Source organism: Portunus trituberculatus, chromosome 43 (assembly GCF_017591435.1).
Source record: "Portunus trituberculatus isolate SZX2019 chromosome 43, ASM1759143v1, whole genome shotgun sequence".
Taxonomy (NCBI): domain Eukaryota; kingdom Metazoa; phylum Arthropoda; class Malacostraca; order Decapoda; family Portunidae; genus Portunus; species Portunus trituberculatus.
Window position 1 is genome coordinate 22,801,240 of NC_059297.1, and position 25,993 is coordinate 22,827,232.

The 25,993-nt window shown below is 39.9% G+C and overlaps 1 protein-coding gene across 17 annotated transcripts in view; it reads right to left on the minus strand.

Annotated features, from left to right (window-relative positions):
* Window positions 1-1,140: 1,140 nt before the first annotated feature.
* The window catches only part of LOC123518375 (endophilin-A-like), a 174,044-nt gene continuing 149,191 nt past the window's right edge, over window positions 1,141-25,993 (minus strand). For 5 of the 17 annotated variants that reach the window (XM_045279161.1, XM_045279162.1, XM_045279163.1 and 2 more), the window contains 9 exons: window positions 24,676-24,726; window positions 22,514-22,617; window positions 22,351-22,362; window positions 21,651-21,754; window positions 20,332-20,441; window positions 15,424-15,504; window positions 10,644-10,733; window positions 8,027-8,142; window positions 1,141-7,186 (listed from right to left, as the gene is read on the minus strand). In XM_045279161.1, the coding sequence (XP_045135096.1) occupies window positions 7,067-7,186; window positions 8,027-8,142; window positions 10,644-10,733; window positions 15,424-15,504; window positions 20,332-20,441; window positions 21,651-21,754; window positions 22,351-22,362; window positions 22,514-22,617; window positions 24,676-24,726 (788 nt within the window). In that variant the 3' untranslated portion in view covers window positions 1,141-7,066. The remainder of the gene's footprint in view (window positions 7,187-8,026; window positions 8,143-10,643; window positions 10,734-15,423; window positions 15,505-20,331; window positions 20,442-21,650; window positions 21,755-22,350; window positions 22,363-22,513; window positions 22,618-24,675; window positions 24,727-25,993) is intronic. The other 12 variants (XM_045279173.1, XM_045279174.1, XM_045279175.1 and 9 more) reach the window with 10 other exon arrangements.

Genomic DNA, 25,993 nt, shown 5'->3' on the forward strand with positions numbered 1-25,993 from the left:
CAGAAACGATTCGTCTTGTCACTTTCCTTGCCTTTCATTCCTATATGTTCTGCATTATTTTCTTGTTTTCATGATTAGACAAATTTTTGGATATAGGTTGATATATAAAGACGAACTGTCACGTGTAGGCTGGACAGGTTCTTGGAACTTCCTTTATCTTTATAAGGTCTTGTGTCTTATTATGCTTTCACGGAATCCATTTGGAATTCTGGCAACGCTTTCATAGGTTTAGTACTGGTTTTAGCAGGAATTCTGCATAATCCAAAATAACCATGAGAAACCGAGTAGTCTCTGTGAATTAACAATTTTTAAGTACTAGTCATAGTTTGTATAACCAAGAAACTTTAATATCCACATCACAGTGAGTGGGACACACATTACTTGCAGATGCTGTATTGAGCAGCATGCCACATTCACTTCCACTGTGTTTGCTGCTTTCCCCAGTCTAAGTTCTCCATTACTGAAGAATCTATCAACTGTCAGCTTATTACTAGTGAACAGCTAGCAGATCAAAGGATCTAAAATCTATAGGACAAAAAGTACAAGTGATATATATAATATTACTCACCATCTGACCATGGCTAATATCTCCACCCTTTGGAGGGATGGAATACAAACATCTAATATAGAAGATTGAAGGGTTTTTTTGTGATAGAATTTTAGAGGCAGATTGATGATCATAATTATGAAGCACTGAAGTAAAAAACAATGGCTGAAGATACAGAAAGGTCATGTCTAGACCAGAGTAAAGAAAAGTAGTATTGATAACTAGGGTAGAGGTAAACTAGTGTCCATGGTGGTGATAAAGGAGTGTAGTATTGTTTTCAGACCCGAAGTAGAGAAATGTAATAATGCCCAGGCTGGTGTATAGAATGAATATGCAATAAAACTCAGGACAGTGTATGCATTCAGAGTTAAGGTAAGTAGTAATGTCTATTGTGGAGGTGAAAATTCCAGACTATGTAAACAGTGTATCAACATTCATTGAAGAAGTTCAATGCATGATCTTTACTTTCTCCCTCCACTGATATCAGATCAGGACAATTTCTGGTGCTGAGGGTTGTCTGTCCTAGTTTACATATCTGTTTGAACACCTGTGTGAGGAAAAAAAAAAAAAAAGGCAAGTAAGGACACACCAGGTACTCATGTCAACGTTTATTCCACATGAACAGACAAAGTGACGGAGTGTTGGAGATATACTAAAAGGAGACAGATTGACAGACGGGTAGACAGATGGAGAAGGAAGGATGAAAGGTGACAAAAGATAGCTACCAAATTGAGTTTTTCCAATTGATACACGTCAATCAATCTATTCAGTGACTTGACCCGTGGGCCACACCAGGTCAGGTCGCTGCTTTCCCCTTTTCTCCTCCTCCCAGCATGATGTCACTCACAACATTCAAATCAACAAACAATCAATTACCAGTTGGTACAAATCTCAACATTATACTAGCAGTCTTGTGGCTCATCCTACAACACAACTGATATTTTTGATCAACTCACATGCTGAAATCAATCCCTTTTAACCAATTAATGTTTTAGAAGTATTACAACACCATCACAACCTTTCACACCAAATAGCCTGGCCCTCACCTCATCATCATTCCTCCTACTTTACCAGCAAACAGAAGCAGAAGTGCTCTCACTGTAAAGATGAGAGGCAACACACAGCTGGCTTCTCAACACCTGAGCATGAACTCCTTCTACTTCTATGCACCACCAAACAGCACAGCATGCCCCCAGCACATCATTATATTTAGCAAGTCTTCAAGCAGCCCCACCCATGTCTGGCCCAGAAGCCAAGAAAAATCCCTAATTCCACCCCATTAATGTTTCCTTTTAAGCAGTTTGGTCAAGTTTTTGTTAAGGACCATGAGAATGGAATAACAGGGATGAAGGCTGGGGATCCAGCATGAGAACAGAGAGAGAGAGATGTACTTAGGAGGATGGAGTTTGAGGATGAAGAGAGATCAGGAGGCAAAGAGGAATGAGAAGGTGAAACTTTGTAGAGTGGAGAAGAAGATATTTACTGCTTTCTTGAGCCACAAATGTCTGTTAAAGTTGAGAGAGAGAGAGAGAGAGAGAGAGAGAGAGAGAGAGAGAGAGAGAGAGAGAGAGAGAGAGAGAGAGAGAGAGAGAGAGAGAGAGAGAGAGAGAGAGAGAGAGAGAGAGAGAGAGAGAGAGAGAGAGAGAGAGAGAGAGAGAGAGAGAGAGAGAGAGAGAGAGAGAGAAAATTTGTTTTTAAATTAATGTACTCTCTTTTTTACTCACAAGGTAATGCTTAAAATGATCTTTATTACACTGTTAAGTAGTTCATTGTTAACACTACTGGTGGGAGGGAGGGAAGGAGGGAGGGAGGAAGGAAAGGGGGAAGGGGATAGAGGAAGGTAAGAGTTAAATATCAGATAGGAAGAACAGGTGATGACAAAGCATGAAATAAAATACACTGCAAGAGTAGGAGAGGATGGAAAAATATTAACAGGAAGGTAGGAGGAAAAAGGAGGAGAGCAGGAGAGGAATGCGAGGAAAGTAGAAAAGAAGGAAGGTATGATGTTAAATGAAGGAGAAACATGGAATTAGAAAGTTGTAAGAGCTAAGGAAAGAAGAAAGGAAGGGAGGGAGGGACAAAGGAAGGTAAGGAGGGAGGGAAGGAATGGAGGAAGGTGGAGTTAACAAAGAGGACATCGCCACCAAAATATTCACCATCAGAACTCGACAACACTGACTTAGATTAGGACTTTTCTTGCACTCAACGCAAAATATCTCTGTGAACACTGAAACTTTTCCCCCATAAAATATAATGTCAAACCAAAATAATACGGTCATTTCTTCCCCCCTGTACTTAAGTATTACATCAATATATTTTTTTTCATTTATTATTAATGTTATTATTACTATGATTATTATTATCATTAACATTATTATTACTGTTATTCTTAACATAGTAATTATGAAGAGAAAACCTGTTCTTATGGTGTCCTGTCACAAAAAAAAATATATCAAGCATCATTGCAGCACAAGAAAATCAGAGAGAAAAATAAAGTTACTTAATAAACATTAACCAATGTAGTGCTGGGACACCCTCTCTTTGCCGGGTGGAGGGAGGGGCAAGAGGGAGGTGGGGCAATGCAGTGTACACTGACTGCTGCTTGCTACTGGTGCCCTTGTTGCCTGCTCCAGGTGTGTCCCTTCCTTCCTTCCCTCCTTCCCACCCTCCCACTCCTCCCTTCCCCTGGTCACAATGTCATCACAATCATGGCTTACTGATTTAAAGAGCCCATTCTCTCTAAATGGCTCTCAGAGGTAAAGGGTTTTAAAAATCCTTCTGTACCTATTTCTACACTGTTACAATCACACCACTCCAGTCACCTTTGTAATTATGACTGAACATGTGCCTAACCTATATAATTCTCTCTCATAGTTTCCTATTGATATTATGACTCACACCAATTCTTAAGAAGCAACTCATAAAAAACGGTTTAGACATGTAGACCAAATGACCAGCCAGGCAGTGCCTTCCTTCCATCCAGACTCGCCCAAGAGCAGTGACTGGGCCACGTCAGCTACCACACCGAGAGCCACACGGGCCCTGGCCATCACTGTACACCCAACACTCACAACCCAGGAGGCAGTGAAGGTGAAACAGTGGACACTCCCAGTGATATCTGGGGCAAAGCCAATTTTTCTACCTAAGTTCTTTACTGTCATGGAGAATGCTTTGCATGAATCAATATCAAAAAGGAAGAAAGAATGATGCAAATGATGGAAAGTCTTTCACTCCTTGAAGGGCAAGGCCAGTGTCTCATTGACCACTGACCACATATGTACAATGTTGTCACCTTCAAAGAAATAAATAGGAACACACAAAGTGTGATTATGTACAACAAAAAATTAGAGAAAGAAGAAATTAATGGAGAAAAGTATACATAATTACAAATCTGCAGAAGTAGTAATCATCTTTAGCATAAGTCTTCAATTGCCTACTTAACTGTCATCAATATATATATATAAAGGCTACAACACTTTAGTAGAGATAGTTCTTCACAGATAACAATTACTGTCACACTGAACCACCAACCACGGAAGCTGGACACACCTGGCACCACTGCCTGGGACCTGCACTACAAAATAGGTAACAATGTAAAAAAAGGGTCACCTGGAATGAATTTCAAGTGTACATAATAATCTCTCTCTCCTTAAGTAAATCTAACATGAAACTATGGAGAAGGCAGAATGAATAAACTACTACGCAGAACAGCTTCCTCATGGTGAAGCCGACATGTTGTGCCTCGCGGCAGACAACACAGGAAAAGTCAGGACTGAACCTACTGAGTGTGACTGTTGGGCACATCCAGCAACAGGAGGTCCTGCTGCCAAACCCAAAAACTTGGAAGTAAGCCTCTCCACGGCCTGCTGGGAGAGGTGGACTCCTTGCTTGCCAAGGCAGCCGACAAACATCCCCACAAAAAAATGCTTCATATATATATTTATATTATATATATATATGTATAACAGTGTTCTTCATCAACATCATCATAAGAGACACAAAACATCACAACATCACATTGCACAACGAATGGCTGACTTTCAAAGACACTAGGATTCAAGAAAAGCTTAGAGGTGTCTCAGGTTAGCACTGGGGCACCGGCAGGGACCCACACTGGGTGGCTCCCCACTCCCCCAGTGCTGGCACCACTGCCTGCCAGAGCCATCCACTGCCACTATGCTGCTGCTCTCCATGCACATGTTAGCTTTGATCTAAACATCATAATACAGCTATGCATCATCTACATAGACTTAAAATATTATTCCTCATATTCAAATTCCCACCTACTGAGGTTTTTGACAACTAATAGCAATTTTTGGATAAAGTTTAAATCCCAAGAATATGCAAAAGAATAAAGGTTCAATGTTATGAGAACAGCAACACTGATGAAGCTCTGGTCACCAGATAAAATGGCAGCATGTTTTGGTTCTAATAGCCACTCACACACAAGGAGGGACAGATAGGCAACTGCAGTTGTGTGTGCCATGTATTCTTGTCCTCCATGCACCAACCCATCTGTCCAGGAATGTAGCTTTAGGACTGCTCTCTACACATAATTTCATGTTATTTTTGTGGCTCTTAGCAACACAAACATGGTTGCTGACTACTGCTTGTGTGGAAGGTGCAGTGGTGCGTGTTTCGTCCTGACTGACACCGCTTGTTCTGTAATGCACAACCCTTGACTGAAGGTTGTGTCTGTCCCTACACTTGCTGGTGGCTGAGGGAGAGTGTGGCTGATTACCAATAGAGCTTAGCTTTGAATTTCATTGGCAACCATTCACTTGACTCCACAGTTCAGTTTGGGCAAGTGAGAAACACACAGGCTACCTTCTGTCTGTGTGTGTGTGTGTGTGTGTGTGTGTGTGTGTGTGTGTGTGTGTGTGTGTGTGTGTGTGTGTGTGTGTGTGTGTGTGTGTGTGTGTGTGTGTGTGTGTGTGTGTGTGTGTGTGTGTGTGTGTGTGTGTGTGTGTGTGTGTGTGTGTGTGTGTGTGTGTGTGTGTGTTGCGTGTACAAGTTCATGAGACAACAGATGCTTATTCTTAAAATACCATCACATATGTTTTGATAAAGGTCTCGAGAGAGGGCAATGTATCAAGCTACCGAGACAAGACGAAAAAGAAGGAAAAATGTTGCTGGGCCTTTCATGAAATCTGCAATGTTTTTGGCGCAAGGAAAAAAAGATAAAAAGCAGCAACAGCCCAGTTTGACTCTTGAACGAGTAAAAGTTGTGGTTGTCTACTTGTGCTACGATGGCTAGCTGACCTACAGGTAATATCCACCTTGCAAGTAATGTTAAGATGCGACTAAGACTGTGATGGGAGAGTGTGCTGTGTCTGCAAGAAATCAGGTGTGGGAGTGTGGGCATGTCTCTCAACCCCACCAAGCACACCTACCCCACTAAGGCAGCCGCCTGCTCATACTTCTCCCTGATCCCAAACTAACCAGGACACTCATGTTCCATAACCCATGCATGTCCTACTGGCACCACAGTTTCCATTGACTATCTCTGTATGTAAGTTCTGTTGGTTTCCTCACATTAGGGTTGACAAGCTATATACAACACAATGCTAAGTGTATAATCATCATTAGTAGCATTTCTACTTTATAAATAAAATAATCATTTTCTTAGTATCAAGAATGAAACTGATGATAATTTAGTGAGAATCTCATTAAGAACAAACAGCAATATCATACTACTAAATGTTCATTTGTTTGCTTGAAATGGTAAGATCTGATGATGAGCTTGAAGGAATTATGCAAGAACACAGCATCAACATTATAATTTTAAAAGTGTCGTTTGTAAGGCTAGACAAAAAAAATATTGTCACTATTGGTAGTTTTGAAGTAGTAATCCCATCTCTCATACACTTGCAGACTTGATGTAAAGAGAGCATATTGCTGACCACCTGCCTCCAGACACTATTAAGCTAATTTCCACTTGGTATGTTTAATATAGAAACAACTGCTTCTTAAGACATTTCTGAGGACCAATGAGCTATTCTATCTTAGTAAACTAAACAATGGTATGCAATATGAGGACAAGTTTGTATTTCTTTATGTTCAGATCTGGTGCAACTGATATCTACTTATTCATTATCTACCTTTTTTTTTAATGCTGGTTTCAGGTTGTTTGCAATCATGCATATTTCTCTTGAATCCATTTTCTGAGTTGCTCTATTACATCTTCAGATAACCAGACATTTTCACATCACTTCTAGACACATTTCAGGTGGCCATTTGACTGACTGACTTCTGGATTAGCCAAACACCATTCATTAAGACTACATGGCAGATTCTCATCACTATCAAATAACTCATTTTTCTAGCACATACAACACTTGGTCGCCATCACAGTCTTGTATTATTATGAGAACAACAACAATGTTCAGCAATACCAGCACACATTGTTCACTGCTTTCTTGGCTGGCTAGAGGAGAAAAATGTTCCTCGTGCTTTCACTGTCTGAGTGGGGCAGGGTAGGGCAGGGTGAGGTGAGGCGGGGACTGCTGCAGGGCCAACTTAGGGCAGAGGAACAGTCACATTGACATAGCTGACAGGGAAGAGGCCAGTCTTGCCATTCAATGAGCCCTCAAACCAGTTCTCATCAATCCTCTGTGTGAGGGTGATGTTATCTCCTTCCTGCAACACAACAAGGTCATATAGAGATGCATGGAGGGTCAGGCATTTGCTAGATACTATCAACTCCTGAGTGGATAGAATGATAAACACAAAGTGCGCTATCACATATTAAAAGCATTTTCTAGTAAATTTATTTGAAAAATCATTATGGGAAACAGTGCGACCAAAAAAATTAAATGCAATACAAATTTTATTCAAAGGACTGCAACTGTGCTAGATGTGGATCACCATCTTATTTTGTGATAGCTATACAAATTCTTGCAAGCAATTTTCTTACACTAAGACTAACTTTTCTTTAAACTTTTTGATAAGCATAACGATGCATCCAAATACTAGTTATCCAACTAAGCTGATCCTGTGATTCATGTGCTTTTCCATAGAATATACACATGGTAATCATTGTCTTCTTCGTTATCATCAAAACTTTCCCACAATTAATATTTGCCTTTTATGCAACAAAACTATTTCCATCAGTGTTCCAGAGACAATCCTGGATCTGGCATGAGGACAGAGGGATGTGATCATTGCTTCACAAAAGAACCAACACATCTGCAGTAAAATAATTACTAGTGCCCACACATCATATTTAAAATAAAAACATGGGTGTGTAACATACATTAATAAGAAAGTACATATCATTCCCTAGTTAATACTGAGCTCACAATCCAAACTTTATCTATTCTATACTTGGATATTGTAGTTTAAAAGCCAAATTAGTACATGCTTATCTATATGAATGAACAAGTACACAGAATTTACTACAAAGCAATCTACGAGTATCTCCTCATGAATGGATCCCAATGAAAATGTAGCAAACCCACCATGCCCTCAAGTACTCACACTGAAGCCCAGTTCTCCAGGATTTTCAGGCTCGAAGTCATACAGAGCTACAGCTGAAGGCGTCTGAAGCATGGGGGAGCGCGCAGGGCTCTTCATAGGGGAGGGCAATGGGGAGGCTGCCGAGGGGAGGGAAAAAGAACAAGAATAGGATAAGTATCTCAGTTGAGGTAACTTCGTTGAGGCTTTACAGAACACGGTGACTTGTGGGGAGGAGCATGAGGAGAGCCGCACTGGTCTACAAAAAAGAGGGACTGAGCTACCTTACTCAGAGTTTCCACAAGTGTGGCAAAGCTTGCTTGAGTTACAGAAAGCCAGGCAGCACTAATCAGGGTGAGGAACTCCTCGAGGATGGATAGGGCAAGGCCTAAGACATGCTGGCTAAGGTGGATAGTAGGGGATGGTCCACAGTGTTGTTTATCTGGCACTTTATCCCCACTGAGATGAGAGATCACTGAGACCTGAGGATGAGTTCATGTTTTCTTTAAAGTGTGAAGATGCGACTCTCCTCAAACTAAGGGATGAAGGAACAAGTTATGACTCCATCCATACAGGAACAGATATGTGCACATAGACATAACCACACACACACAAATACATACACAATTATACATTCTCACAACACACACACACACACACACACACACACACACACACACACAGCCTCGTTCCTGCCGTGGCTGCCTTACTGAGCACAAAGCAGTAATGCATGAATGAGCATCTTCAATTACATATCTTCTCACAGAATCACATTACTTCATTGCTTAATTACCAATCAAAACATTTTCACTGATGCACTTACAAAACTTTCAGGCACCTACTGTGCAACTGAAGGAAACTGCACTGAAACTCCAGGACAACTGATAGCATACTGGATAAGGAGGAATTTCTGATATCAATGGATTCCTGATATCAATATTTGGTACTGAATTGTTCCTGGGTGTGCCAATGGTGCTGTGCTTTCAAACCTACAGCATGATGCACGGCAGGAAGTCTTGGTCACAACACCTTAACTAGGAGTGCAACAGGTGAGCCCGTGCAGATTGGCAGGCGAGGGGGAGAGGGGGAGTGTGGACAGGGACAGTGCTTGTCAGGGAGGGAGTGGGGCAGGCCAGGGGATGGGGTGTTGGGTCTCCTTGTGATGTAAACAAATCTACAAAAAGCTTCTGCTGTGTGTGTCCTCTGAGGGGACTCGAAGGCCTGACTCACAGGATCCTCTAGGTTCAGGCAGCAGGTGATCAGGTAACGAGCAAATTTTTGAGCCAAACACACAGTCATTTGTACGCATAGACTCTCAACCGTGAATTAGGATACAATTATGCTTAGGGTTTGGTGCTTCAGAAGCCTTATGGTAATGGGGCAGACAGTGGATGGTGTGTGTGTGTGTGTGTGTGTGTGTGTGTGTGTGTGTGTGTGTGTGTGTGTGTGTGTGTGTGTGTGTGTGTGTGTGTGTGTGTGTGTGTGTGTGTGTGTGTGTGTGTGTGTGTGGCAAATTGCTCATATTTCCAAGAACAACAATAAAAAAAAACTATTATTTCAAGGATTAAAAGCAATACTGTTTAAGATTCAAGTGATTAACACAAACAAACATTTAAATTTTCTACTGGCATTAACTTAAAAAATTATCAGTAACTCATCATTCTATGATTTTTTTCTATGTTATGGCCTATAGCACCTGTAGGTGTATTTGAAGATTATGGGAAAAGCTGTTCAGCTTCCACCCATTAGTGGCACAGGCAATTTTATTTATAGTGGTACTATATTAGGGCCCATAGCCCATCTTTGGTGTAACCATCTAGAACCTGGGTATCATGGTGACTTTAAACCACTTGATAAATGGCAAAGTTTCAAGGCAGTATGTGGTGTGATTCAAACTTACGCATGGATGTCTGCCCAATACCACACTCACCACCTTATCCACCACCTCCTGTGGTGGACTTATGATCATCAGCTTTATTCTTTCCACCTCATCTCTTTGTTCAGAGCTTGTTCATCTCTTCAACCTGAATGTCACACAAATGTTACCACCATTGAGCTAGCGAGCACTGCAGTTTATGTGTGCATGTATGTATGTGTTTAGTCTGTCTTAAAAATTTATAACTGCTTAACTTTTAAGACACAAAAACCTGATACAGTTAACGTGCTTAATTTGACTTAATTCATCATTTTAATAATATAAACAAATGAGGATAAACAAAAGAGAGAGAGAGAGAGAGAGAGAGAGAGAGAGAGAGAGAGAGAGAGAGAGAGAGAGAGAGAGAGAGAGAGAGAGAGAGAGAGAGAGAGAGAGAGAGAGAGAGAGAGAGAGAGAGAGAGAGAGACTAGAGAGAGAGAGAGAGAATATATGGTTTACAAAAGGAGTAGGATGAAGAACACTGCTATATACAGTAACACCTTCACAAGTGGCAGAACACAGTGAGGACAGCTGGAGCGAGGGAAGAGCCACAGAACAAGACAGCCAGACAGACAGACAAAGAGGAATAAGAGAGTGAGGGAAAGTTACGACAAAAACTTACGACCATACGCAGTGAGAAACAAAACAAGAGGGAAAAATAATGAACAAAAACCAACAGAAGAACGTTTGAATCACCACTATTAAATTTCTAGTGTTCATTTTTACCATTGGGTGAGCGTGGGGGTCCTCCAGGAGGGAAGAGGGGGTCCCACGAGGGCGGGGCTTGGCTCATGGGGGAGGGCAGGGGGGAGGAGCCTGCTTCACCACACCACCACCACCACACCACCACCACCACCAATACCACCAACACCACCACACACACCAACATTCAGGGCCAGGAGAGAACGGGTTACAGAGATGAGGGGGAGGCGTAACATTTGGCAAGGGAGTGAGAGAGAGGGCAAGGGAGGGAGAAAAGGGGAAAAGAATATTATGCTTAGAGGCTTAAAAAAGTTTAAAGTTAGCTTATGTCTAGTAAACAATGATCAACATTACACCAAACACCTTACAGCTATGAAAGGTTGCAGGGCAGTTTATAATTACAGGGTGATGTATATGTATAACCTTATGATTAAAGGGAGGTGCATGAAGTGTTTATATCCCAGGGTTAATGCATAACACCAGTGTTCTGTGTGATGATCTGAGAGATGCATGACTTCATCAGGTGATGCATAAATGTTTAGAGGGGCTTTGGTGAGATGATACATGATGATGTTAGTGATCTGAGATCTCTGTTTGTGATTGGTGATGTATGTTGGTGGCTGATGTGAAATACTACAGTTGTTAATATGATGCATCAGTAACATGTTATGTGTCTTTGAATGGCACCAGAGGCTGTAGGTGGAATAACCGATGCATAACCTGAGGTTCTGTAGTGCTAACAAAACATTAATGTTACTCTACATACATAACATGAGTCCTACGAAAGAAAAGATCTCACTGGTAATACTGTTCTGATTTGACCTGACCTGGCCTGACTACATCTCAGCTATTGTAACCTAACCTACCCAGTGCTAGACCTCAGCTACATGCTCTTTAACATTAACACAATACAGAGAAAGTGTGGATATGGTCCTTGTCTCCTTGGTCCAGGCAGTGCCGCAGAGCAAGGCAGTGACTGGTGAAGCAATGTTTTAAGATGGTAAAATTTTCAAAATCTAAATAATATTTTACAGAAAGTACTCTAAACAAATCAAAATAATTTTAATTTATTTTCAGTAACTTAGATGTCCTATGGTAGTTCAAATGAAAATGTATAACTCTTACTGAATTTCTATGCATTGTTTTTTTAGATCCAGTATAATGCGATAATGGAAGCAGAGAGGCAACAACCTCACTCCTTATACAATAAACAAGAACAGACTTGAGGACAGCTGTTACGTGATGGGTTATAAATGGTAGATAGCTGAACCAAAATACAAATCAAGTGTGCCTCTCAAACACCTGAAATCTCATCCTCACCTGACCTGCCGACCTTCCTTACAAGTACGTAAAGAGCAACACACTGACAGATCTGATCCCAGCAAGAGGAATTCCCTTTTCTCATCTTTAATCAAACTTAATAGAGTAAAAATGCAATTATAACCCATTTCAAAAATATCAAAACCATTTAAATTATGCTTTGAATCTCCATTTAGAATCTATCAAGAAATCACCATTTACTAACCTTGTCTCGATAAAACCAATACAAAAGTATAAAAATGCATAATGCAACATGAATTCATGAACATCAGTGATTTAAAGCAAAATTACATAAATTTCTTTTATTTATTGCAAAAACAATTTTTTTAAATACATTTTTTTAATAAAGTAATGAATACTGTTTAGTTTTAAAGCTAAAGACTATACTTTATAAATAAAACTTATTCTATATTCACTTACAATACATGTATGTACTGCATCAAGAATTACAAAAAAGTATAACCTGAACTTTGTAAAAAAGCTGCTGTCCAGAGGCAATGACCATCTTTCACTTCACTGTGTGGTTACTGTGACACAAACACAGAGAAAGAAACAAGTGGCTGAAACTGACTTCCTTCTCACAGTTGCAAAAAAAGTGAGGTTGCTGCCTCCTTAACTTTCTATCACATTATTAAAAGAGATTTAAAGTTATAATATATATATTTTACATGATTTCCTACACAATAATTGAGAGAAGTACAATTTTATGTAGAGCATGTACTCCCAAGACTTAAGAACTAACTCCTAAGACCTACATCACCCATCTACATTTCCTTCCTGCCTCTTCATGACACAACTCTCCAATATCATCCCACACCTGCCAGACCACCCTTCTGTAATTCACTATAGTAACAAAATCATTCCCAAACAGTTTCCATCACAATGAATCCTGATTCCATCAGAAAAATCTCATGGAAATGCTCTTTCCTCAAGACAAACCATCATCTATTACAGTAAGTAGCTTTACTTTAGAGAAATAGCATGATTATATTACGTAGTTATTTTTATTTCTAGTAATTCTTAAATAGTAAGAAAAGAAGGAGGAGAGTTCACTTTCACGAATAAAGATCTTTCCCCAGAAGTTGGGATGCATTATCAGAAATGGTGATGGAAATACTGTGTTGTTGAATTGGAAATGTTCTATCTGATGGTGCCTTCTGCAGTGGCAGCCTCAAGTCTACCACCCATAATCAGCATGTAGCTCAATGCTTCCTGGGTGTGATATGCCTGATCTTAACTCTACATGGGAGACTACAAAAATGCTGCAGGAGAAATCCTTACACATATAACTACAGAATGTCTGAAAATGGAAAATTATTCTACATAAGTACTATAATGAGACACATGCACACACAGACAAACCATGCACCAGGTGGGGTGGGTGTGTGCAGGGCTGGAAGTGAGTGGGTGAAAGTGAAGCTCAGGTGGGAAGGGCACAAAACAGCCACTTGGGGAGGAGAACAAGAGACTGTGGGGAGGATATGAGCATCCCAAAGTCAGGAGGACAACACAGTGGTCCTGCTGTCACTGCACCGTGTTGGAGACTACTGCTATTTGCGTCCCTTGGCAGAATCAACAACAATGACATCATCAACAACAACAACAACAACAACAGTAACAATAACTACAACTAAGCTGGACTATGATTTGCAAGACGAAAAATCACATTGAAAATAATAAACATTACATTACAGATGAAGAAAAGTCAAAAGGGAAAACTGATCACCCAAGAAGTAAAAAGTGATGCACGCACACACACACACACACACACACACACACACACACACACACACACACACACACACACACACACACACACATACAAATGCACACCTTCACTCACCTAGACACAAAAGCAAAATAAATCATAAAAGTGAGTAAACAGGAGATCCTGCTGTACACTTCCTCACCATGGGAAGGAAGTATGGAAGGAAGTTAGGAAGATACAGGGTGATGCTATCTACACTTGTGACTCCAAGAAGACAAGGATATACAGAAAAAACCTGTGGCTTTTAAAACTCTGGCAAGGAAACTACAAAAAAAAAAAAAAAAAAAAAAAAAAGGAGGGAAGAAAAATGGTGCTCTTATATTTACATTATTGGGAGTTATAAATGTTCTGAAGGAAAATGACTGTGGTGGAAAAAAATAAATCAAATTAAACAAAATAAAAATGAAAATAAAATAAAATAAAACAATAATAATAAATGAAAAGAAAAAAATAATTATAACAACAATTTCATACTTAGAATCAATCCAATCAATTTACAACATAAATGTTTTTGGATGCTTACCATAATCATACATAATTTGGAGGTGCTTTCTGGGCAATGGGGTTTAGGAAAGGGAATGGAGAGAGAGAGAGAGAGAGAGAGAGAGAGAGAGAGAGAGAGAGAGAGAGAGAGAGAGAGAGAGAGAGAGAGAGAGAGAGAGAGAGAGAGAGAGAGAGAGAGAGAGAGAAAGGAAATAGAAAAACATTACATAAAGACCAAAAATAGTGAATAGAGATACTAGAAGAGTGGATGGAGGAGGAAGGATGGATGGATAGATGGATATGTGTGGAGGGAGATTAGTGCTTCCATGACAACCACAAGCAAGTGCATACGAACCATCTGTGTTGAGTGGGTGGGTGCAGGGCTGGTGAGGGTGGTGGAGGGGGTGAGTGGGTGCTAGCTAAGGGGTGCAGTTGAAGGGCAAGGTGATGGCAGGTGGGGGTTGGGTTGGGGAAGGGGTCAGTGATGGTTTACAACACATACTTATTCTTATGTTAGTGCACTTGTGAGGAAGGGGTGAGGGTAGGGAGTGGGTGGGCAGGTGTGTGTGTGTGTGTGTGTGTGTGTGTGTGTGTGTGTGTGTGTGTGTGTGTGTGTGTGTGTGTGTGTGTGTGTGTGTGTGTGTGTGTGTGTGTGTGTGTGTGTGTGTGTGTTAAAGGAAAGGGATTTAAGATACTTCAATAAATATAGTTATCAAAGAAAGGAATGTTACAGAAAAGAATATATGTTTAAAATAAAATTTAGTAATATTTTATATACTTCATGTGAAAACCACTGGACCCAAAACTAGTTATTGGAGATAGGAGAAGAATGGTGTCAAAGATGCTTTAATAAAAAACATGGCACCAAATCATCTTGCTATTGTGCAACCAAACAATCAACCAATCAATAAATCATGGAAAAACAAGGTGAAACCATTCAATTATAGATCACTCACTAAGCACTGTCAAAATTATCTTATGCAACACTCCTCTCCATTTAGAGGGCAGAATAAACCACTACAAAAATAGTGTTTGGGACACAGAAAGATATAGAGATATGAAGAAATCCACGGCATTTTGATTGAGTGTGTGAGATATTTCACGTAAGAAGGGATATCTAGAATAAATGGTTATGTTATGTGACAACATGTATTCTTGGAATATGTAAAGTAAGTGCATGCTGGGAGGGTGGGAGGGGGGAGTGGGGCAGGTGTCGGGGTGACCTGTGCGCACCTGGGTACTGGGGGGTGTGCGTGGGGGTGTGGACCGGAGACCGAGCAGGAGAGCCGTAGGGGGACCGCTGGGGGGTGGTGGCTAGAACGAACCACACCCGTCAATTAGGCTCCACACCCTTCATTTAATTTGGGCCTACACCTAAGGGTTAGTCAGTGACATATCAACATCTCCGGCTGCTTACACTAAGCAGCCAGGCTCAGGTTCGGGATTAGACAGCTACTGTACCAACAACACTCTTTTTTTTTTCCAGGCGTGGATTGTCCTCTTATAATCGCTGACCCCTCTGTAGTTCAGCAGCTACATCAAAACGGTTTAAATGACTGCTGCTTGTGCTTGACTCAGAACTGTTCAGCCAGTGAACTACAAAGTCTTATGAGAGGACTTTGGACTACAGGAAATACACTACATTAACCTATATCCTGCAATGTCAGTCTGGGCGACAGCCTCTGTGGATCCTGCTACTGCCAGATTCCTTGCCCAGCACTACACACAGCTGCAATGAACCTCAATATCTGCATCAGTCAGGCTGTGCTAGTGTGTCAACATGATCTCAGAAGTACACTAGGTTCTAAATTAGATTGTCTTATTTGATATGTTAAGTGTAGAGGAGGGAAAGGTTATAAGCTATGCATGAAGGCATGAGGAATTACAGCAAGATGTTATGATGACTGAGGAATGTCAGAGGAAAAGGAACAAAGACAATGGAAGAACTGAAGAGAAGAGCATTGTGGTATGTGGAGCAGAACAAAGCTTATACTTCTTACTCAATATAATTTTGGAAATCTTACCAATATATATCTTAATAATTATATTTGGTAATGTGCTTATAGCGACAAAATATTGAAAACAAATTTAAGAATGTTAAATCTGCAAATGTTGAGGTTCACTTCCATATTGTAACTTATACTCTAGAACCTTCTATTCTAAATATGCAAGTCTCCTTAGAACTACAGATGGTTAAGTCTGTATTACCAGCCACTTACATGTCAGTCAATTGTCCTTAGTGACTGACAGGTATTCCTGCCAGACACTTTCTGTCAACCTTCTGAGTATCAACCAACCTCGCACATAGCCAGTGGAAGTACATGTACAGGTGTGACAAGTCATTGGCAGACTGCCGTGAGAATCATTCACACTGATGTGCATCTTGTGTTGATAAGAGGCATCAATTTATTAAGTTACAATATTCATTGCTTGTAATGTACATTAATCAATATCAACCAAAATCACCAAATAATTTTGGTTATACTCAAGAAATATGGAATGCTCCATGAATTTCCATCTCTTTCAAAACAGCAAACATGATGAATCTGTCTCCATCACCTTCACTGGTAGAGAAGTGGAGTCAAACAGCTGACTCACTACTCATTAGCTCTGTTAATCAGCATTTCATTTGGCCACTAATTCAGGAGTGAGCAAGTCATGATGTTGGTCACCCACACAGTTCATGTGTCCATGTACACAAGCAGTCATGAGTCATGCAGTCAGTCGCACAGGCAGCAAATTTAAACTTATTGTGGCAAAATAGTGCACAAGTACCCACTAGAATGACTAGTGAAAACATGCATTAAAAATGTGATAAATCAATTTTATGATAATTTAAAGAGAAAATAAAATTATGCCAATTGGATGAATATGAGTCACCAGGTATACCTCAATTATTAATCAGTACAGCCTGAAAACTTATATCTAAAGAAAATCCTTACATTAAGGAAAACATGAATTGTATGAAATAGTTTTCATACATTAAACATAACAAAACTAGTCAATATCTCAGTCTTCTGTTATATCACTTTCATGAGTTGCAATTTTTCATAGTATGTACACTTGCTCACTTTATAATAAAACTAATAAATATAACAACAATTGCAACTGTGGTTCTCAGGATTGGTCTTCCAGATGGACAAATAATTATTAATTGAGCTGTTAAAGTGTAAAACTGAGATTCTTTTAATACAAAAAGGATCAAAGTTTGTAATGAGAGAATTATCATAATTTGTGAGCAGAATATTTGGTCATCTTAGATCCACTAGTAATGGGATGCTCAATGCAGCGTGGCAGTCAGCAAGACTGACAGTATGTAACCAGACGCATTACAGAATGGATCAGCAACAGGCAAAGTCAGAGTGTATGCACTGGCCACAAGCTTTTGGCAGATTTTACCACAATAATCTCAATTGATGGAGATATATAAAAAAAAGAACTGCAATATGTGTTGGCTGTAATGCTGTAATGTGCTTAGCAATATATGTGGTCACCATTTGTGAAAATAAAGTCTATTGAAGCATTAAAGGGTAGTATCCCTTGAATCTCAGATATGAATTCTAACACACAACTGAAAGGTTTGGCCTTCCCCATGGCCTTATTGTGACTCAGATGACCACTAAGTACACACTAAACACTTTTCTTCCTTCTAAGGGTGGGTGTGTTTCTCGGAAGAATGACTCACTTGGCACCTCACTGACAGGGAGCAGTTGCCGCCCCCACGCAGACCACCACCTCACTCTTCAAGATGTTCATTTTCTATTTTAAAAACGTTATTTGATGATTGCCTGGGAAGCATATGTTTTAAGCTCAATTTTTTCAACTGACCATTTTTTGAGGGAAAGTGGACCAAAAGAATACCAAGCATGATAATATGCAGTAGTGAAAAAAGGAAAGTTTAAGCTGGAACAACAGAAACATTGAAATCATAGATACTGAACTTTTTGTTTTCAGTAATGCTACATTGTACTTATATTTGCAGATGCCAGTGTGCAGACAGAGGGAGTTTCAATCCTCTGCCAGCTAGCCAAGACAGTGGTGGTGAGAGAAATAGGACAAGGAGTCTTCTAAGCTTATAGCTTACAAGGCAGGCAGCAAAGGGCATAAAATGTAAGCAAAAGAGGACTGTAAAGGTTTGTAGAGGCTTATAAAGGGAGGGTTAACTAGGGGGCTGTAGTGGGCTCTTGCCACACTAGATCAGTCCATCTGGCACCATATCCTTATACTACAATAAGAATGGTAACCTACTATGTATCTTCATTGCCATAGCTTCTATATACCCACACCTCATTACCCATCACATCTCAATCTAAACAAGATGCACAGTTCCTTCAGCTTCATGGTACACACTAGCTACCGAGCTAATCTGTTAAAACACTGCCATGTGGAAAAGCTCCTTAGGGTCTGCCTCTTTATCACAGTGTCAGGCTTTGTGGGGTTGGCAATACTAGCTGGCCAACTCAGAGAAGGAACTACGTATGTACAAATAAAATCTAGAAATTGAAAACAGTTGAGAGTTTAGGGAATCTAGGAAATATTTTGTCCCACCTTTTATGGCTCTCTTTAATTCCTGGTAATGATGATGAAGATGATGATGATGATGATGATGATGATGATGATGATGATGATGATGGCATGGTAGTGAAGGGATGTGTGTTTATATTGATATTCATGGGAGGAGCATTTCCACTATAATGATACTAAGGATGTGTTTGGCAGGTGAAGTTTGAAGGACAGTGGCAGGAGTCATGAGTGCCACCACGATAGGGTTGATACATGAAGGCTGGACTGGTAACAACACTGATGGATGGATGGATGTAACAAAAAAGTAGTGATTCTTTACTGATCAAAGAAAACAAGAGGTGAATGAATAAACTACTATATTCAAAGCTGTCCCCCACCAACAGATTAAAAAAAATCAGCCAACAAAATTGCTGCAGGCACATAATCTTAAAAATAAAATAAATTCTGTCTGGAAATCAACTTTTTTCATTAGATGTATAGTAATTTTTAACTCTCCCTTAAAAAGAATTTGATTAGAAGAGTGATGATGCAGACAAACTTTTTCTGAAAGTTTGCAAATTAGGTGAGTAATTAACAGATAGAAAAAAAAGGCAGATCAGATGACAGAGAGAGAGAGAGAGAGAGAGAGAGAGAGAGAGAGAGAGAGAGAGAGAGAGAGAGAGAGAGAGAGAGAGAGAGAGAGAAGAGAAGAGAAGAGAAGAGAGAGAGAGAGAGAGAGAGAGAGAGAGAGAGAGAGAGAGAGAGAGAGAGAGAGAGAGAGAGAGAGAGAGAGAGAGAGAGAGAGAGAGAGAGAGAGAGAGAGCACCAACAGCCACATTAGCAATATATAGTTAACATAAAACTTGCAGCAATGACAGCAGCAGCAGAAGGACTAAACCACCACTGGCACAGAGTAAAACTGACGTCCTGGGAAAAAGAGGCAATCAATTTAGAGCTAAAGAAACATACATAGCAAGAATGACAGACAAAATCTATGCAAGTAGTACCAGTAGTAGTAGTACATCATACACAAGTACTAAATAGAATAATACTTAAGTCTATCTTAGAATAGTACCCAACAGGAGGGAGAAAAAACATTAATTGCAAAACATAGAAAGTAAAAGTCTCAGTATGAATTAGCAAGAGCAGTAAAAGAGGTAATCATCACCACCAATATTAAAACATCTACCTTATACAGAGAGATCAAAGAGAGCACTCACCATAACTAGAAGGAAGGGAGCGGCAGAAGGCAAAGTCAGGATGAAGAAGGATGGGATGAACAAATGGAAGGATGGAAGGAAGGAACAGCATGACTAGCAAAAGCTAAGGGAAGAGAAGAGAAGAGAAAAAAGGCACAAGATTAAATTGAAGACTGAAAAATTAATGAAACTGAATGAAAATGAGTGAATGAGGATGATTGAAAAAAATATATCTGGGTGAGAATAATGAATAATAACTGAGTATGGATGAGAAAAACTGAGGATTAAGTGAATAGGAAGTATGGTGGGAACTTATTAGGGTTCAGTACAAGTTCTATGAGGGTGAGACTGCAGAAGTCAGGTGAGAGCAGCTATTGAGGGACTGGACAGGTGGTCTTGTGGGAAGGACAGGGGGAAGGAAGGGCAGCATGTGACTCACCTGACACATTGGTGGAGGGCAGACCCCCATTGAGGGTGTCCGCTACCCCAAGGTCCGAGAGAGTCTTCGGCACAAAGTCTTGCTTGGGTCGGGTGGCAGCCTCATCCTTCCTGTGAGTGGCATGGTAGTGAGAGTGGTGGAATGCATTGCTTCTGTCATTTCTATGGCTGCTACAAATACTTTGTATGTGTAGTCTAAAGCAATGCACCCTTCAGTCCTTGACTATCCTGCTACTACATTAATAAAACTGTAATAAACTATCAATGCAGTTAATTGGTGTAGAAAAAATGGTGTCTATTAATGTTCAAACTTCATTAAGTCAAACATAATTAAATTGTTGTTCTTTTTGTTTTTCCTTATTTCTACTATCAACAAAACTTTAGTATCATACACAATACAGCAAAACATAAAGTCACCAAAACATAATAAAGAATACACAAATTAAAAGGAAATATGGCTACTAGAAAAAGATCATAAATAATTGAAAAGAAAAATTTTCACTTATAACAATTATAAGATTGAAAAGTTTTCTTACCATTACTGCGCAGCTTTGAGAGAGAGAGAGAGAGAGAGAGAGAGAGAGAGAGAGAGAGAGAGAGAGAGAGAGAGAGAGAGAGAGAGAGAGAGAGAGAGAGAGAGAGAGAGAGAGAGAGAGAGAGAGAGAGAGAGAGAGAGAGAGAGAGAGAGAGAGAGAGAGAGAGAGAGAGAGAGAGAGTAATTCACCACCATGGTCATCTACTGGTCACCCAGCCAGTCTTCCCCATTACGGAGCGAGCTCAGAGCTCATAGACCGATTTTCAGGTAGGACTAAGACAACAACACACTCCACACACCAGGAAAGCGAGGCCACAACCCCTCGAGTTACATCCCATACCTATTTACTGCTAGGTGAACAGGGGCTACACATTAAGAGGCTTGCCCATTTGCCTTGCCGCCTCCGGGACTCGAACCTGGACCCTCTCGATTGTGAGTCGAGCATGCTAACCACTACATTACGCGGTGTGTAAAGTGTGTAATTCACCACGGTCGTCTGCTGGTTACCCAGCCAGTCTTCCCCATTATGGAGCGAGCTCAGAGCTCATAGACCGATCTTCAGGTAGGACTGTGTGTGTGTGTGTGTGTGTGTGTGTGTGTGTGTGTGTGTGTGTGTGTGTGTGTGTGTGTGTGTGTGTGTGTGTGTGTGTGTGTGTGACACAGTGTGGAAGGTTGTGTGGCAGAGTGTGGATGAGTATGTATGGCAGAGTGTGGAAGGATATGGAAGAGTGTGGCAGGGTATGGAAGGCTATGGCAAGATGCATGTATCAAGGTGTGGCACTCACTTCTCGTTGAGTGTAGAGACCAGCACATCCAGGATTTCACAGCACTGTTTGTGGTAATCCAGCAAGTTGTCAGCAAATGTGGCCAGCTGTGAAATCTGTTCCACCTGCAACACCAACAAACTCAGTCAAGGTGCCCAGGGCATCAAGCAACACATATTTCCTCTTTGCTCCACTCCTCCTCCTTTTCTCTATGCTATTTGTAAAAGTGTTGTGTCCAACATTAGAATATCATGCGATTTAAATGTGGAATAAACAGGCTGTGAGAGGCATGTTGTTGATGGCTGAAGCCCTGACATGGACATTCACAGTGAATGAGTGAACTTTGCTAATAAGACCAAGATGATGACCAAGGCCCAGGTGTACTTTCATCCATCTTGACTGTCCTATCACATGTAAAAATGTATTTGGCTAATCTTGCAATATTTCAACACAAGACAACAACAAGACATTTTTCAACACAAGACACTGTTGCATTAGCAGGAGCTTGTGACAAACATGATAGCCTTCTTTATCAGTTCTGCATGGGACTCATAGATATTGATGAGCATCATGTAAGTTATCTCTTTGAAATCAACAATCATCTGTGACTTTTGAGCCAAGAATTTCAAATGTGAGAGGCTGGAATGAATGAAACAAGATCTCTATGCTTGGCTTTTGAAGAGCTATGACAAATACCTAAAAACAAATGCATCACACTCACAGATTGCAAACCCTTTTCAGGATGGATGAATGTAAGTACAAAGAAAGCAAGATGCAGGAATTAGGTACGACACAACTCAGAGCATATGTAGTAGTAGTGGTGTCACCCCCTCCATTCCCAATAATAATAACAGAGAAGACATTAATCCTGCACATATACTTACATCATTCTCCAGGAGATTGTGCATGCCCATCTGTGCCAGCTGGAGGGACTCTGCAAACTTGTCCTCAGCCATCTTGATCTCTTCGTCTGTGACATGGGAGCCAGCTGAGTGAGTGGGAAGGTGGTTCTGTGTTAGTGTGTCAGTGTTGCAGCCCTCACCACGTCACCTCCTCTGTACGTGTGGGTGTGTGTCCGTGACCTTACCTCACTAATGTGATTATCTGAGAGAATCATGCCAATCTCATGATGTTCAGTTCTATAGGAGTGTGCTATCATATGCTTCTTTAAATCAGTGTGCAGTATACTTCTAGCACATGCATGGTTCCTGTGTGTATGTATGCATGTGTGTGCATGTGTATGTGTGAATATGTTGTTGAAAATTCACTTTTTCTAATCTCTGTCACATTCTGTGGTGATACAATAGGATTTCTAATCTTCATATATTTATGTATTTTAGAAAGTTTTCTTCATGCATTCTATTTTTCAATTATGAAGTTGTATTACAGATATTTTCATCAGCAATACATATTTGCATTTCTGTATAATCAAATAAATATTATTCTTATTCAAATCTGTAGGTGTAAACATCAACTTTCTGTAGTACAAACAATATTGTGTTACTTCAATACATGCTTATTGGTGAAACTTAATAGGTGTACTTCTATGTAATGTGACGTGTACCATGATACTCCATACCTATTTCATGATGTGTAATTAAAAAAGAATGTTATATATCTTTATTCAGTGACATGCTTGTGGGAAAGCTAATCATTGCAAAGTGCTCAAGTTATGTACTAAAAAACCAGGTCAATATTTTCTTTATAATGGCTTTTAGTAACTTCATGACTTTAGTGTTGATTATCACTCATGTGATGAGTGTATGTGTGTGTGTGTGACAACAGTTCAGACTCTTAGCCCGGTGACAGAGGAATGGGTGACACTATGAGTTGGGAACACTGGTGTGCCCGGTCTGCAACACAACACAGGATGGGTAGGGCCAAGGGGAGAGGTACAGGAAAGGTCTACTAATGTTACATTTGCAATCAAACAATGAAATTGCATTCTTTTCAATACTACTTATCTTGTCATTTACATAATCTTCAAGTCTTAGGCAAAACACTATGGATATAAGTGAAAACATTCTTAACATTCTTACTACTAAGCCAAATGTTTCCAAAGCACTACAAAAAGACAGTTGACATTGATTCTTGGATATTGCCTCACCCGCAACACAATCTTTTGAGAGGAAAGTGTTGCTGCCCACATAATTGGATTCAAGTTCACATTATGATTACTTTCAGCACCACAGTAAAATATAAAGCATTTACGAATGACATCTATCATATTAAAATAACATTGAGCAAAACAATAAGCACTTATTGGAATAGTTATTAACTATCGAGTTATCATGATGAACATATGAAGAGTGTCAATCATGCATGACTCTTCCTCATGAAAGGACAGAATCACACAAACATCAAGCAGAGCTGCACAGCTTCTCTTTCAGTCTCTTCACCTAGACTCTTTCAAGCTCACTTGGGTAACTCAAACCTACTACAGTCAGCTGCCACAAAAGTACTATTTCAATTTCATCCCAAGCTGCAATGCACAAATGGTTTCTTCATTCTTACTGGCAGATATTATGAAATACAAAACTAAAATATCGGAAAAAATTTTGAGTTGTCCAATTTATTTCTTAAAGCCTTTGTCAAACAGCCAAAATATTAAAAAAATTTGTGGAGCCATGCAATACATAATTTGTATTTTCTTTATATTTATGAAGTTGTCTTCTCATGTACTTTTAAAAATTATTGATCAGCTAGCTTTTACTGTAACTTTAGTCCTCTCTCCTCTTATAAAGTTGTCTCAATTGAAACATAGTGTATTCTACTTGCCTGATTCAGACTACAGAGTCCACACAAGACTTATAGCTGCCTTGGGTAAGGCAGCAGGAGAGCAGACATGAACCAACAAGCAACAGTTTACACAACAGCACATAAAAGCCAAAAGAAAACTACATCAGCATTTTCATAAAAGCAATTCAATTCTTAAAGTCAGGCAAGACCCAACGTAACGTGTATACACAGTGTGGGCACGAGTGTACACTTTCCTGTGTGTATCATCTCCTAGATGTGAGTGTGTACAGTGCCATGGTGTACATACCGCCCCAGCCTGGGCTACGCGCTGGGCTGCCACTGGGTGAGGTGGAAAGGGCTAGAATGCAAACAACGCCAAGTCAAGCCTCTGTGCCACTGCCACGCCAGAGGCAGCAACGTGGCGCACCAATTATATCACAGCAAAATGTAACAGGGATTAACATAACACAGAAAATGCAACAGTAACTCATATAAGCACAACATAATTGAATACATAATATATAAAGTCCTCAAGACAAATTCTTATAACATCATAATATAAAAAAATGCACACAACTAAGTAGATATGTCAGTTCATAAATAAAGTATTGCAAATCTGTAATACAAATGAAATACATACACAATGAATGATAAAACATGCATTATAAGGCAAGAATTTTGACAACCATGCAGCATGACAGCAGTCAAGCAATTTTAGTCAGAGAAAGAAAGAAGAGAGACAAGATTGATTTGGCTGACAAGCTCAGTTAGCATGGTACAGCATTGAGGTGATGCTTTACAATGCTACACTCTTATTGGTGAAGCTGAGGCAGAGTGCACTTCTGAGGTGAACAGTGGCACCAGCACCAGTGGCTGGGAGGAGCCTTCCTGAGAATCGTGCTCTGATGCATCATGAAATGAGTTTTCCTTCACCCCTCAGGCCCCACAATGGGCACATCAATGAATAAAATAAAAGGAACATTGTGGAAATACTGTGAGGGTGAGAGCTATACTTGTCCTACTGAATAGTTTATTGACAACCAGCATGGGTAGTCACACACAAATGAAAGATGCACATAAATGACTCGCATTTTTTGTACTTTCCTAAGTTGCATTACAGTAAAAAAATTCACTATTAATGAAGGTTTCTGCTTCAAGTCCAGTGCAGACTTTGCTAAAGACTCTTACCACACATACTAAGGCTGAACCATCAATTTATACAAGACTTTTCAGGGCAATATAAATCCATGAAAAAGAATGTATCATCTGAAGCTGTAAAATTTAGTTTCACAGCATTATGTCATGAAAATGAACTTAGTGTATATTAAAGTGATTCTCATAATTTTTTGTGATTAAAACTAATTCTATGTAGATTAATATCCATATTAATTCTATCTAGATTAATATCCATTTTTGGTATAATCTCAATAATCATGTTTGATAGTAAAGGCAGATAACTAAAATGTCTTAATTCTCTGGCTAACACTATATGTACAAACAAAGACAGTAAGAGTGAACCAGTGCCACTGTTCACCACAACACTGAGGACAGCCCACTCTGTGATAGCAACACTCATAACACTTGGCAGCAAACATTTTTCCATCAGATACTTACTGTAGAGACTT